We start from the raw sequence: 15,801 nt of genomic DNA on the forward strand, positions 1-15,801 counted from the left end.
GATGAACTTTTTGGCAAATGTTTGGATAGAACAGAAAGTATGGTCTGATTGAGACTATTAATTTTTAAATACCTCAGTTAATAAATGATGCAACAAAAAAAAAAATCTTTTTTGGGTCATTAGAGATGATGGTAACAAGTGACCTAAGTTACCTTTATATCTTGTCTTTGCTAAGCAATAAAGTTGTTTCTTGTTTATATAGCCATGTTTAGCATATTAACTATTTCATGGAAATAAAAAGTTATAATATTTGGAATAGTTAGGCACCTTGTCAAATTTTAAATGCTTATAGCTTTATGTAATTAAAAATTCTCTGAATTTGGAGTTTTCAAAGTTTACTTTGTGCAAGACAATTAGAACCAAGAATTCAGTTCAGTTGCAGCCACAGAATAGTTATTTCTAATTCAACTTTTGCCTTTTATTTGAAAAAGACCAGACGTTTATTCTTTTGAATTGCTTAAGTGCTTGAATAAGCTGCCTAAACATCTTTAATGTGGCTGCTTTCTGCTTTGAAGTAGACATCAGGAACATAACGTTACCTCACACTTCTGGTAGTTTCATCATCCATGGAAATACCACGCCTCTAATGTGAACATTGTTTATCACACTAACCATTCCTGATTGTTTTAATATGTTGGGTTGCCATGTGTTATGGATTGTCACAGAAGTTTGAAAAGTTCCCTGAAATCATTGAAGTTGTGCTTGAAGCGATAGAGTTCGTGTCCAGGTATACCTTGTAGTAATTTTTTGTCTTGGTGCTTTTTGTTAATGGTAAGGAACCCAATATAAATACTGAATTACTAAAAGCATAAAGAAATCATAGAAGGGAAATATGAAACTTTTCCTGAAAAAAATGTGTCCACACCTCTCGTTTCTATTATCTTATTATTCTACTTGAGATATGTGCATTTATGGTTATATCCTGTGAAAAGAAAGCTTGGCTTGTGACTTAAAAGAGAATTAAAATTCCTTTTTACTGTTAATGATTAGCTTTGATACAGTAGCTCTTTACAGATTTGATACAGTATTTCTTTAGGGGAAGCATTGAAGCTCTCAGAAGCTGAGTTCTATCTTCATGTTTTCCATGGGTTTTAAAGTTTTTTTGGTTGGTTGGTTTGTTTTGGTTTTTTGTTTTGTTTATTTGTGGTTTTTTAAGAATTTCCCTCCATTATGTCTCTGAGATTTTTCAAGGCTCTAATAATAAATAGCTCTGTGTCATTCTTACTGTCACAAAACATTATTCAGGATTTATTTCTAAATTATATTGTAAGATTTGCTCCCTCCTACTTGGAATAGCCACATTTGGGTCTGCAGGAGCTGAGCCCTTTCTTGGGGGTCTGCCTGCCCAGAGCTCTTGGCTTCACTGGTCCCTGCGTGCCTGCTTCCAGGAGGGATGGGTGGGTGGGCAGCTGGGGGCAGAGGTTCAGTGCAGTGTGATGTGTCCCACAACAGAGCCGGGTTGGCTGCAAATGAATCCCCTGAAAGTAAGAAACATATATATATATATATATATATGTATATGCACACGTGTACACCAGCTGCAGCGCTGGCTCTGCGCAGTGGTGAGTCTTTCCACCAAATGTGCCTTGCCATGTGGTATCCAAAGCATCCACCTGTGCGTCTGGACCCAGTCTGTCCCACGCGCTCAGGCCAAGTAGCTGACACTTCCATCGAGAAAAGTGCCATGGGAGATGGATCCACCACTAGCGAATAGCCCCCGTGACCTGTTGTTCCCACCAGGAAGGAAGCTGGAGTCACCTTGTGGAAACCAGGTGCTTTTCTTTAGATGGGATACTAGATGGAGCACTGAAGTGGGCAAAGGAATAGGGAGGAGGATGGAGCTAGTAGCAGAAAATACAGCTGGGAGTTCATGTCACATGTGGGCAAATACTGAGATGGTGAGGTGGGAAGCTGAGGACTTCCCTAAAAGAAAAGCAGCAATACAGTTTTGTGTTATTCTTGCACTGGTTTAACCCTGTAGGTGGATATTCTTATGCTTAAATAAGAACAGGCTACTGTGATTAAAAGATACACAGCGCAGATGAGTTATTTTTCCCCACGTAGAAGATTCCTGAGTCAGGTAGTGTGATAGATGTAGAGTCTGAGGTTCAAGAATTAGGAAGGTGTGCAAGATTGACACTGAGAGGATGGGAAAGCTGGGGTCAGAGTGCAGTGGGAGAGTAGGAGAGATTTGCCCTGATTTAAGGGTGAGGATTAAATGCTTTTTCTGAATGTTGTGTGATATTTTTGGGTCTGTTATGTGTGTTTTTTTCCTCTCTCTTAATTAGTTCATGTTCTCTTCTGAAAAGTGTGGATTGGTTCTATATCAGTGCTTCATGGAGAAAATGGGGTCTTGAGGAGAAAAAAAATTGTCGAGGAACCAGAAGCTTCCATGGTTTTGTGCCTCAAGTTCACATGAGAGATCCCTTGTAAATGGCTGCACTAAACATCATGCTGTAGCTGTAATAGCTAATCCTCCAGCTCCCTGCAATGTCTCTTGACAGCACTTAAAATGCTGTTCTGTAGGTTACTGTGGTTGCTATGCTGATTTAAACAGATTTAATGAACAGCTTTGAAGTCACTATTGAAAGCCTGTATTTAGAGAGGAGGCTTGCAATGTAGCTGTTAACAGTGCAGATTAGAATTGAAATGTGTTCAAATTTTGAATACTTATTGAACACTGAAAAGGGAAAAAAAGCCACTGAAGTCCTTTAAATGAAAAGACTGTACTTTACTATTCAGTATTCTCTAAACTATCTTTATAAATGTACTTGCAAATGTTTACCATGCTCTTGTGGAAAGCAGTGTGCAGTTTGAAATCAGAAATAACTCTTTGAAGCTCTCCTCCTTTATTTTTTTTTTAAGACTTTCTATGGTTTGTCTAGAAAATTACCAGTTTCCCCTAAGCACTGTGATAAGGCTGTCATTTTCTTAGGAAAGACTCAGATGACGTTACATGTGAACACTTTTCAGCGCTAGCACTAAATCTGGAAGAAAAAAAATCTTATAATGGAAGTGTTATTTTGTTGTATGTGATGCTTATGAGCATGAGGCATTTCCCTAATGTTTTAATATTTCAGAAAGCTGTGCTTTCGTTGTTTGTTTTGAAGTAACTTCACATAGCAACTCATAATTTTGTATTCTAGCATTTAGTTTAATATTGAAATTTGAATGAAAGTTTTATTCAAAAATGAACATTTTAATAAAAAATAATTTTTTGGTATGAAAATCTTTAAAGTTCTCTAATTGCAGTCAACAGTTAATCATCAGAGAGTGTACTGATGACTATACAACATTTTGTACGGTATTTTTCAGTAATTCTGTTGTGCAAAGAACATGCAGTTCAAGTAGCTTTCAAACGGGGGCGGGGGCGAACACCAACTAATCCCATCTGTTCCCTCTTATTCTGCAAATCAGTTCTTCCAGCTCTGAAAGGTCAGTGGTACTCGATTAGCAGGATGTTGTTAAGGAAAGAGTTGGTCCTCTGGCAAACATCCCTGTACAAACTGAGAAATATTAAATGTTTCAGGCTTTGAGTTTTACTAAGCAGTTGGATTTTTATCCTCCTCTGACTTTTGTATTTGTTGATTAAACTGCTGGAAAGTTTGTATTTTTCAAAATGGGGTGTCTATTACTAAATGCAAAGTTTGGATTTCAGGTGCTTTTTGGACTGTAAGGTAATCATATCTCTTTTCACTTTTTTTTTTTTTTTTGAGAATTCAGTTATGTTTCCTCCAGTATCCTAAGAGCTCTTCTTATTTTCCTCCAGGAGACAGATGAACAGAAACGTCACAAAATTGCCAGTGAACTTCTGCAAACAGAAAAAGCCTATGTTAGCCGACTTGACCTCCTCGATGGGGTACCTTTTCCTTGAATTTGTTTTTATTTTCTTGCCTTGAATTCACTTGAATGACTATGCATAACTGTGTACATAAATTACATAAAAGAGGTGGTATGTTTTTCCTCACTTTGCTGACTTTTCCAATCAGTCATTTGCTCTTTCCACATAACTTTGCCTGTGTTTCTGTTTTACAAAAACTAGATTCTTAAAAGTGATAGAATTTTGTAGATATTCGTGCAATAGATTGTGTGTGTAACTGTTACCATAAGCAGTAGTAGTGCAGACCTTATTCTAGTAGCCTTTCTAACAAAGAGGATGGATAATCTTATTTCTTGGCTTCTGGTGACACAGACAAGAAGGGTGTAATTTTATAATACCGGAATTTCCTGCCCACTAGAAAATTACTAAATCTTTGAGCCACCTGAACAGAATTTTACTTTAGTACCAACCAACCTAGGAAGATGCCCATTCTAAACTGTATATGCCCTGTTTTCCTCACCATATGTTTATAATAATCCTATTGAAGTGAACAAAAATTACTCTTCTTCGAGGAAAGATTTTAATTCTTTTGCTCTGTAGACTCAAATTGGTATTTCTTAAATGTGAAAGTGTGTATTTCTTGAGTATTTTCCTTTTTAAGACTTTCTTATTTTCTCACTTAACACCTACATCCATTTTGCCTGGATACCTATAGCTATGCATTGCCTTACTCCATGATGTTTTTCTCAGATATCACTGTTTAATTTTCTCAGGTCTAATGCATAAGTCTTGTACACAGAGTTGAGGAAAAAGTAAAAAGCCTCAATTCATATAATAATTGTTCAGACTGCTTGGGGACATAAGTAATTTTCCTCATAAAAGTAGATTTACCTAGCTGGCTCCCATTGGGATGGGTATGATGCGTGTTTTAAAAGACTAAGTATTGCAGCCCCCCCAAACAAACAAAAACCAACACCACTTTGATGTAGAGAAGTTTAAAAATAAAAAAGGAAGATGTTTACTTCATAGTTTGTTTTTGATGAGTAATGTATAATTATTTTCCTTGATGTGATCGTAAGTGCATTACTCCTATGCCTGTTTTTCTAAATATTAACTGGACAGAGTTCTGAAAAATGAGTTTCAAGCACAGCTGCTTGAGTGCTGCTAATGAGAGGAAAGCAGAGGACTGGGAAGGGACTGTTTCCAAACTTGGTTAAATAGTTATGTAGCTTTTATAATCTTCAAAGTAGCTGGTCAAAATTAACTGTCTTCTCAGGAATGCAGCAAGTGAGCATATTTTAAAGTACAGGTGAAAGTGTGCGGCTTTTTTTTTCCTTTTTAAGACACTTTTTGCTGTCTCACTTGGGATTACCCAAGTTCCTGTCTTCAGACTCTTCTTTCCCAAACTTCTGGAGCCCTTTCTAGGGAGAAGCAGCCTGTTCAAGCGTGGGAGAGGGAGGTAGAGGGGCCGTAGCGCACCATAAGCACTGTTCTATGTGATGTGCATATTAACAGCTGCACGCATTTTGTAGCTGCATCTAATCAGGTAAAGCCCTGCTAATGAAAAAGGAATATATGTTTTTAAAGAGGCTACAGAAAGCTCACTCAGAACTGGGATCCTTTTGTGCTTTAAGTGATATGTTGGGACCGCTTATAGTCCGCTAACTACTTTAATTTCAAAAGGATAAGGGGATACAGCATACAAAGAGAGCAGTTGGGCTAATGGTGACCAGACATCATGCTAATTGAAAAGAAAGCAAGAGTGGAAAAAATGACTGGAAGACTGGGAAAGCTGAGATGATCTAGCTGTTAAGACAGACACGATGCTTGGTGTCCATCCAAAATGGCAATACTTTGGTTTGGCTTTCCTTATGCCTGCTCCACCTGCAGCGCTTTCCTGGCTCCCAAGAAGAAGTAGGGTGTGAGGGGAGGACAAACTTCTAACTTCTGGTGAGGGAAAGACAATAAATGAGTTTGTCATTACCTGTCTATATTATTGAAATGTTAATCTTGTCTCAGTTAGACACATGGTCTTCCATTGGTTAAAGATAACGGGCTAAGAGGTTTAGGGCTGTTTTTCTGTATTGCAGGTATTCTATTCCAGACTCCTTGAGGAAGCCAACAGAGGTTCATTTCCAGCTGAAGTGATTAACAAAATATTTTCTAACATTTCATCAATAAATGCTTTCCACAGTAAATTCTTACTTCCAGAACTTGAGAAAAGAATGCAAGAATGGTAAGAGGCAATTCACTGGTTAATATATTATACTACTAAAACCATGTCTGTATAAACTCTGTCACAGGGTTGAGGTAGGGAAGAAGGTACCTTCATAATTAAGTGCTCCAGGCCCAGGAAGTACTGTGGGTAGGAGAACATCTGCTCTTCCACTCTTCTTCAGGATCTGACTCAGTAGAGGACTTGCATCATTTGCTCAAAATAAGGGATATGTGCCTCATTGAAGCCAGTGAGATTAGTCACGATGAAATGCCTTACTGAATTTGGACTGATATTCTGCTACCTGATGAATTCATTGCACGTAATACTAAATTGAGATAAATAATTTCTGTGTTTTATGCTACCCCTGTAGTGCGATAACCTTTGATATTATTGCTTTCTGTAATAAGGTGGGATAGGACCTCTGTTTGCAGCAAGCAAGGAGGATAGCTGAGGTGTAAATATACTATTTAATGATCATGTTCTGTACTGTTGCAGTATCTTTCTCCTGCCTTGGTGTATAATATTCTGGAGATATTAAAATATAGCCATGTATTTTTGGTCTCTCATGTAATTGTGGGAAAAAAGAAGTTCCAAACCATTCTGTTTCCCTAACTTACTTGGAAAAAGGGGACACCTCATTAAAAAAAAAAAAAAAAAGGTTTCATTCAGTTGCTTCACCTCAGCACCTGTTTGATTGCTGTATTCCATGTTATCTGGGGTTTATTGTGAGGAATTCTAATGTTTGTTCAGAGATAATTTCCAGTTACACTTTCATATAACACCTTAATTGTAAAAAATCACACTAAAAACATAAGAAATAGTGTATTCTTGTGACATGTATGAAAAAATCTCAGACCGCACAGTGGTGCTTTCGAGAACAAGCTGTATACCTCCTGACTCTGCAAGACGATTTCCCTTTAAAATAATGCTTCTTTAAAATAGAATAGTTAATATGCACAAACACGCGGTAGCCCTGTGTAGTCTCTAATGCAAGAAAGTAAATAAAACCTAAGCATCGTGGGATGAAGCAAAGCTTATACCTTAACCTGTGTTCCTTGCAGAATGACTGTGTAGGGTAAATTCACCTTTTTCTTCTGATCAGTTGAAAAAAATCTGTTAGGAAATACAGATGCCTGGATGAGAGGTGGAGTTTGACTTAATCCAACGATGTTTAAAAAGCAGTTTACACTACATTATGTCAGTGCTGTATATATTTGAAATGAAATTTGTGATGTTCTCTTAAAGCTTTGTGCTAGAAACTTTATAGAGCACGGAAGATGGGTTGTGCTACCTTATGTACTTGCAAATTTGCACACTAATGTGTATATAATTACATAGCTGCAAGGGTTGAAAAGTGCTTTTGCAGATGAGCTTTCACTTTTAGTGCAAAACTAATTGCATCATAAGGATATTATCTTTCCCACATTGTTTGGAAATGACCTCTGCGCTGTACCTGAGACAACCTGTTTAAATGTCCTTAAAACATTATGCTTTTTGGAGGAGTTAGAAGAAGGGGTGCAGTTGAAGGGAACAATTTCTGATCATTCCTGAAAGAAAAATCTGTGATAGTTTTCTGTCTCCATCACCAGCCTCTGAAAATGTCTGGCACAACAGCTTCTGCCAGATGGAGAGTTCATTTTCCTCAGCCGTTCCCTTAATTGGACATAGAAAATACTTATATTCTATCAGTAGGTTCATGTCCTTCTATTGAAAAAGAACTGGATAAAACTTTGACACTTTTCCTGAGTTGTGGTTTGTTTTGAAAACTTAAGGTAAAAATATATAGTCTTGCAACTGGCATAGATGATCAGAAGCAGATTCTTCTTTCTTAGAAAAAGGAGAGTGTGAATCTAAGCATATTGGGTGGAAATGAAAATGTCTGAATTGAATGAGTTGGGCAACAGCTGGAGCCGAATCTCTTCTACAACATATGGTTTGAAGACACTGGAAACAGCCTTGTTGCAATATATTTCCCATGAAAAGAACGTAACAGAGCATAACAGTGTTCCCACGTTAAACAAAATATCTAACTAACTCTGCCTTTTGTACCTGGGGGTGACCAATAGCAGATAACATGGGGAAGAGTATGAGAATAGAGTGTGATAACCTCTGAGGGGTGGCGTTGGTGAAGAAATTATTTCACTCTTTCAACACAAAGTTCTAGAATCTATGGCAATTACAGAGCTAACCTCATTATTTGTTTTGCTTGGAAAATGCAACTTTCAGTTTTGTTGGATGCCTGTTAGCTTGTATATTGGAAGAGAAAGCAATTGTTCTGTAGTCAGTTTTGCTGTGATTTTACAGACCTTTCCTGAGTTTTCTTGCAGACACGACAATTTTAAATGAGATGTTACAAATCATGTTTAAGTCAGCTATTTAATGTTTGAGTTTGTAGAATGCAAATGTGAATGCCATCATGGTCAAATACAAAGTATTTCTGTACCTACATTACAATGAGAAGTCCTAGTTCCTGACCCACATAACGATGCTGTCTTTGTCTGGCAATAATGCTGTGCTGATTTGGGTCCATAGTAATGACTCCCTTTCTGATCTGTCTATCCAGGAGAACAGTAACTGTCCCGGACCGGATGGCATTTAGTAGAATTTAATATTTTGGCTCATGGTGCGTAGTGTTTGAATACAAGATGGATTAATATGTATTTAGAAGTCCATCAAGGGAGGATACTGTTCACAGAAGGTTCTGCTTTCTGAGACTTCCCTGTCTTTCCATTCTTCCAGAGCTGTTTGTACGATGTGGACCTTGTCTTCCTTACCTGAAATGATGATGGGTTTGTGTTTTTACAGCCTCAGAGTCTTGGAACATATGAGGGCCTTGCATGAAAAGTAGTTATGAAATTTTTGAATCTTCAGAGATAGTGAAATCACAGCGCTCTGTGTAAATGAGCAGCCATAGGTATCCAAGGAGCAGGCATAGCAAACTGTACCTATTTCTTGGTTTATAAAAATTTTAACATTTTCTTTTAACGTTGATCTAGTAACTGTTGTGAAACAGCTAAGTATACTTATTTTGGTGGCAGTTTCTTTAGATTAAAAGGATTGCCACGGTCTTTTCTGCTTTAAGTTTTTTTAATTGTAAAATTTTAAAATGACTTATCTGTTAAAATTACCAGAAAACCTTAATGCCTTTTTTTTTTTTTCCTGGTGATCTTTAGAAATATATTCACATTTATTTTGATTCTGCTGGAATTGACATGATTTGTGTTTTATTTTCAGTTAAAAATTGTGCTGCTACATTGCAATAAAATTCCAACCCAGGGAGATGGCATACAGTGAATCAAAGGAGTGGGTTTTTGTTTTAAATTGCTAGCTTGCCTTTGGAAGTGTGTCTGCTGGCATGTAAAGTGGTTGAACAAATACATTAAGCTAATTAAGGGCGGAGAGCCATGATGATTTCAGACACCAACTTCCCAGCCTATCTTGTCCCCTTCTTTGGTTGCCAGGCCCAGCAGTAGCTCAGACCTCTGCCAGGTTTTATATAGGTACCTTCTGCACTCCCCAGAAGGAGCCTGACCAGCCTTTGTCTCTCCTGGTAATATTCACTATTCAAATAACTTTTTCCTCTGCACAGCTTTTCTTTTGGAAAAGTGGTGTGCTGGAGTAGACGGCTGAAGTAATTGCAGTAGATTGCTTCACTTTAGACCACTTCTACAACATTAATTTCGGACTTTCAGAAGTCCAGAGGTACTGAATTTCGCTTTAAACCACTACCACAACATTGATATCAGACTTTCAGAAATCCAGAGGTACTGAATTTCTGACTCTGTCCTTGAAAATGAAATGTGAGACGTGTTTCCTGTTGTAGTTCTTGGAGATGCATATGTACCATTCCCTTTTCATTGTGTGCATCAAGAGTTCAGCTTCTCTCTGCCTCTCCATCATGTTTCTCTACTATTCTGTTTTACTGGAAGATGCTATTAGTAATTGGGAAAGTTCTCACGGAAGACTGAAATCCAAGGGATTCTCTCTACTTCATAGGTTTTCTTAGATAAACAATTATTTTTAAAAGTTGTAAGTACATCTATTTATATGAGGCACAGAAGTAAAGCTGTACAGTATGGATTTAGTCCTCAAACAAAACTACAGGTGAGAGGGTAAAGTATCGTCAAAAGAAGATAATGTAGTTTTAAGCACCTGCAAATAAAATAAATTAGGCCATGTTTTGTAAACAAAACCTTGCAAGTTTTTCATTATAGATAGCTTTTCTTTCTTTACTGGTCTACATGACCTGTGATGCTTATACATTATCCAGGAGGATACAAACACTCTATGTTAATTCTGGTCAGTTTTAATGGTTATGTTAGAACTCTCTATGAGGCGGTCCCAAACAGAAGGACTCTCTGTTAAACACTTGAATCCATTTTATAACCTTGTGTGACTTTTTTTCTTTCCTGTTTGCTCTGAGATTCCGCCCTCTTCCTTTGCAGGACTACCACCCCCAGAATTGGAGATATTCTGCAAAAGTTAGCTCCTTTCCTCAAGATGTATGGAGAGTATGTGAAAAATTTTGATAACGCAATGGAATTGGTGAAAACGTGGACTGAACGGTCACCTCAATTCAAATTCATTATTCAAGACATTCAGGTAATGGGGAGAGTAATGTAGACCTCCAAGTAATACAAGTGTATATAAAAATTCATAGGTTTGTGAGTGAGAAAAGGATTAAAGAGAAAATAAAATACCAAACCCCTTAGAATTAAGGGTTCTTGGTTTTGTCCACATCATATTCTGTTTCTTCTCCTTCTCCATATGTGCACAAGTACCCACACAAATCCAGACTTTCCACTGCAAAATAGATGACCAAAGTATAAAGGTTAAAACATAAGAAGGCCCAAAAAATACTATATTTTGTTGTAGATACTAAAAGCAAATACTATTTTAGGACAAAGTGACCTCTCAGTGCACCTACAGATCCTTGCACTGAATCCGTAAGTATTGTGCTGGTTCACACCGGTGCTGTTAAGCACAGCACTACACTTTGGAAGTAAGTGCGTAATCCTAAATGCTGAGCCACGAAAGGTAAAGAAAAGTTAGTAGTTAAGCAATGCATCCGTCCCTTCAAAAGTGCATTTTATACCCTTGAGTGCTCCCTGTAGGTTTCTCCGTGAATTGGCAGGTATGTGTCTTCCTACGGCAGACTGAGCAGCTGGAAATAGGATAAGGTCTTTCTGCTTAAATTTTACTGCTCTACAGGGTCTTGCGCTTCTAAACCAGGGAAGACAACTATGTGTATTTTAATGTAATCTTTTAATTACATCTAAGATTATGGAAATGAATATGCATCTTAAAACACTGCTGAGCGGGTTCACATTTTAAATGAAACTCAAGGAAAGCGTTCCCTCCTCAGATAGGTAAAATATGCCTTTGCAGCCCATTTAAGTGACTTTCTCTAACACAAGCTCACAAACTGTTCTTATTCTGTACTAATTCTCTTGTCTGAGTTATTACAAACCAAATTTAAAATACACTGGAGTTTGGGAGATTTTTCGGGGTAGGACTTTTATTTATGAATTGAATACTTACTACCGGATACTTAGGAAAGTTTTTACAATTGTTTTTAGGAAAGAATTTCTAATTATTTGGTTTGCTAAAGTAGTTCTATTTTCTTGAGAAGGTCTGTCATACATGTTTCAAAATACGTTATTTATGTTGCATCAATCATAACTTTTATTTTACTATATCCTAATAACATTTTTGCCTGCTACATTGAAATATGTTTACAATTTTTTAGAAGGAAAAAGTGTGTGGAAATTTGACATTGCAACATCATATGCTAGAACCAGTACAACGCATTCCACGCTATGAGATGCTTCTAAAGGACTACCTAAGGAAATTGCCTCAGGATTCCCTAGACCGGAAAGATGCTGAAAGTAAATATCTTCTAGTCACTGAAACAGCTGAAATAAGATAGTTGTAAGAGGATACTATAAAGACATTTTCAGGAAAAATAAAGTGAAGAAGCAAAGTCCCTCTGAACATGATAGCGTTCCTTCAGTGGTATCGTAAGATTCTTTGAAAAAAACAAAACAAAACCTGTTTGAATAGCGGATGAAGTTAAAAAACTATAAAGCCTTTAGTATTCTCCTCGTGGAGTACGTAAGTTTTTCTTTAGTTTCGGAACAGTGCACAGATTTTGATTTGTTTGCTTTGTGGGTGTTCAGGGCTTGTGGTGGTTTTTCTTCCCCCTTCCTTTCCCCTCCCTTTTTCCTTTCTTTGGTCCCCCCCCTTTTTCCTTTCTTTGGTCCCCCTCCTTTTTCCATTCTTTGGTCCCCCCCTTTTTCCATTCTTTGGTCCCCCCCTTTTTCCATTCTTTGGTCCCCCCCTTTTTTCCATTCTTTGGTCCCCCCTTTCCCCCCCCACTTCCTCCCCACTTTTTCCTTTCTTTGGTCAGCATTTCAGTTTGCTTTAGGCACATTTGGAATATACATCTCTTATTTGTAAAAAAGTGGAGTTAGACTCAATATTGTATTTTTAAGCTCCGTTAGGGAAGAAGAACAACCCATTTTTAGTCTTATCCCTTTCTATATTTACACAAGAACAGTTCAAGATACTTTCATGGATTGTTCAAAATTACTTGCCAGAAATATTTTTAAATATTTCATTTTTTTTCTATGTAATATATAAACATGTAAAAATGCAGCTTTTTGGTTTTACTTTTTTCTTTTTCCTCTGTCTAGAATCCCTGGAAATTATATCCACTGCAGCAAGTCACTCTAATAGTGCAATAAGAAAAATGGTAAATGATTCTTATTTTCCTGTTCATTTTTTAATATATTATATTTGAGTATTTGGTGAAGCTAGGACTGTGAATTGCAAATCTTCCCTAAAAAACAGATGACACTATGCTGGACTCCTGTTTCATCTCTTTCTGTCAGTGGAAGGATAATGTTTGTAAAGTGTAGTTACTGTTTCTCTACCATCTTGGGCTGGCATGATAGGTGCTTCATTACGTATGTGAGGTATTTTGGACAAGAAATCATGCAGGCTATATGTATAACTGCATTTTTAAAATTACATTTCTAGAAGTACTTGTTACTGTATCAACTAAGTTAATCGTTATGTGTGTCTGACCATACATACCAGGTATATACATGTTTTTCAAAGCTAACATTCTCTAGAATTGCAGAATCACCCATCGCTTCATTTAAACATGCTTTAAAGATCTGTGCTTTTGATTAATAAGTCTCATAACTGTATTTTCACTGTAAAGGAGAATCTAAAGAAATTGTTAGAGATCTATGAGATGCTGGGAGAAGAGGAAGACATTGTGAACCCTTCAAATGAACTGATAAAAGAAGGACAGATTCTTAAACTTGCTGCTCGCAATACATCTGCTCAAGAACGGTATCTTTTCCTAGTAAGTACGGTGTCTACAGAAGTGGCTGTGTACCTTTCTAGACTTGAACTACCAAAGAGAGAGGGAAATCTTCTTCCAGTTGATGTCAGTGCCTCTCCACTAGTGATATTAGAGCACAGGAAAGCACCATTTAGAACAGAATAGATTTTTTTAAATAAATGGAACCAATGTCCAGCAACTCAGTTTCAAGTAAGTGGCTGCTGATTACAAATGCAGATCCTAGAGCATGAGAACTTCAATGTTCTCATGAAACTGAAATGCAAAGGCTTAGGATTTTAGACCTGATTGTGTGTGTTGGGTTCCCAGTAAGTCTCATGCTCCTGTGGGAGCTTGTTATCACGGCAGGTCATCCTCCTATCAGGTGCCCCTGTCCTGTCTTAGAACTAACAAACTACAGCCAAGCTCCCTTACAGCCCACTTGGAAGAGGTTTTTGGTTCATTGCTTCCCATGCATTGAAAACTGATAACACGTTTTTGCTCATGGGCCTCTGGCATTGCATGTCTTCTGGTTAATAAAGACCAGCAACAGGTGGTTGAGGCACAACTCCTGCTTATCTGTGCTTCATGCAAAAGCAGAAACTGTTGAATAGTAAGACCTCAAGTGGGGCTAGACAGCTGATTAAAATGATGTGCACTTCCTGCGAGAGGTGATGAGTTCAAATATGCTGTTTCTGTGATACAGACTAGGCAACAGGCTAGACAGGGTTTCTATGAAATAGGATTTAACTGAAGTGAGTTTCTCTTTTTAATAATTAATTTTGAGAAAAATGTGAGGTGAAAAAATGTGAGGAAAATTAAACACTATAGATATAATAGCTGCGCTTCTAGGCTGGGGCTTTAGACATTTAAACATTATTGGAAGTTCTGATCTTTAATGAAGGAATATATCTTTGTCATACTCATGTAATTTTTTGCCCTCTGTGGTATTCAGGGTTTCAGTAAATAAAAACTTTAAGACAGAAATGTTCTTTTATCTTGGAGAAAAGACAAATAATGTCTTCAAATAACATTAGTTATAACTTCTACAAAACCAAATGTTTTTGGTACAGGGTAAATATAAATGTATACACTGAAAAAAAAGAGTTCTTATTTTGTAGTTCACAGTAGGTTTTGCAGATTTGGAGCATAAGAACAGGCTTTTCTAATGAAAGGTTTACAGTGGTATAAAATATCCAGTCTGAGTATAGTTGATAAATGCTATGAAGACTGCTGCATATACAGAGCAATTATTCTCATGTCCACTGAAACTGTCCTTTAATCTTATTTCTAAACAAAAAAACTGAGTTGTCTTCCATGAGAGCTGTGGTCTTCTCACATATCAGCTGATCAGGAAAGAACCTGCTTTTAAACTCACTGGGTCCGGCGGTGCAATTTTGTCTCAGATCTCTGTATCTGTGGTTTTGTTAACGCAAAGCCGTGTGTTTATTTTCTCAGTTTAACAATATGTTGCTCTACTGCGTCCCCAAATTCAGCCTGGTGGGATCAAAGTTCTCAGTTCGAAACAGACTTGGCATAGATGGCATGAAGATTATAGAAACTCATAATGAAGAATATCCACACACTTTTCAAGTGTCTGGAAAAGAGCGAACACTGGAGTTGCAGGCCAGGTAAGCAAAGTCTTTGTATCTGATTTTTTTGCGGATTAAATATACACACAAAAGAGCAGACTGGTAGATTTGGAGAAAGATGCAATGGCCTTCACCTCAATGTCAGTGTATAGAAAATAGCCTAGGCTGCCAAAAATCATAAATTGTCAGTCCAAGGATCTCTTGGAGTAGAAGACGCATCTACAATGTATAGTGCATTGCCTTGCTTTGCAGAAGTACCCAAGATAGCTGTGAATGGGCTGGCTGGAAAATTGAAAGCAGCGTATCTAAGCAATGCAAAGGCAATCTCTCTGCCTTAAGTATTTTGGGAAACTGAGTGTGTTAATCTCCGGGCAGTGCTGCTGCCTCTGGTACCTGAGCCACCTTAGTACAAATGGGTCTGTTCACCTCATGGCACGTCCGCACAACAAAACTCTCCACATCCACAGAACATAGTCTTCTGCAGTGGTAGATGGGCACCTGCTTTCCCCTGTTCCTCCGGCCTTTTTCCAGTCTACTTGTTTTCCTCCAGTCCCAGGTATTAACCTCACCCTAGAAGACAAGTTCTCTTTTTAGTTCTTGGGTCCTTTTCCTCCAATTGCACTCTTCTGACGGGGACTTTTCTGCTTTTCTTATTACTCCTTGTATCCCTCTCTTGCTGGGTTGGCTTTCCATTGCTGCTTTTTGCATTGCCGAGACTAAACCTTCCCTGTCTAGGCTGCCTCACTTCAAATAAAGTAGAGTGCTCCAACCTCTGCTTTTGGACCTGCTTAAAGGTCCTATTCTTAAGCGGTTAGGATTT

At 37.6% G+C, this 15,801-nt stretch overlaps 1 protein-coding gene across 3 annotated transcripts in view; it reads left to right on the forward strand.

Annotated features, from left to right (window-relative positions):
- Positions 1 to 15,801, forward strand: part of FGD4 (FYVE, RhoGEF and PH domain containing 4) — a 116,401-nt gene that overhangs the window by 87,029 nt on the left and 13,571 nt on the right. For all 3 annotated transcript variants that reach the window (XM_065629005.1, XM_065628996.1, XM_065629013.1), the window contains exons 5-11: positions 3,770 to 3,859; positions 5,911 to 6,056; positions 10,484 to 10,640; positions 11,788 to 11,926; positions 12,734 to 12,792; positions 13,267 to 13,413; positions 14,848 to 15,020. In XM_065629005.1, coding sequence (XP_065485077.1) covers positions 3,770 to 3,859; positions 5,911 to 6,056; positions 10,484 to 10,640; positions 11,788 to 11,926; positions 12,734 to 12,792; positions 13,267 to 13,413; positions 14,848 to 15,020 — 911 coding nt within the window. The remainder of the gene's footprint in view (positions 1 to 3,769; positions 3,860 to 5,910; positions 6,057 to 10,483; positions 10,641 to 11,787; positions 11,927 to 12,733; positions 12,793 to 13,266; positions 13,414 to 14,847; positions 15,021 to 15,801) is intronic.

This window comes from Caloenas nicobarica, chromosome 1 (assembly GCF_036013445.1).
Source record: "Caloenas nicobarica isolate bCalNic1 chromosome 1, bCalNic1.hap1, whole genome shotgun sequence".
In the NCBI taxonomy this organism is placed as follows: Eukaryota; Metazoa; Chordata; class Aves; order Columbiformes; family Columbidae; genus Caloenas; species Caloenas nicobarica.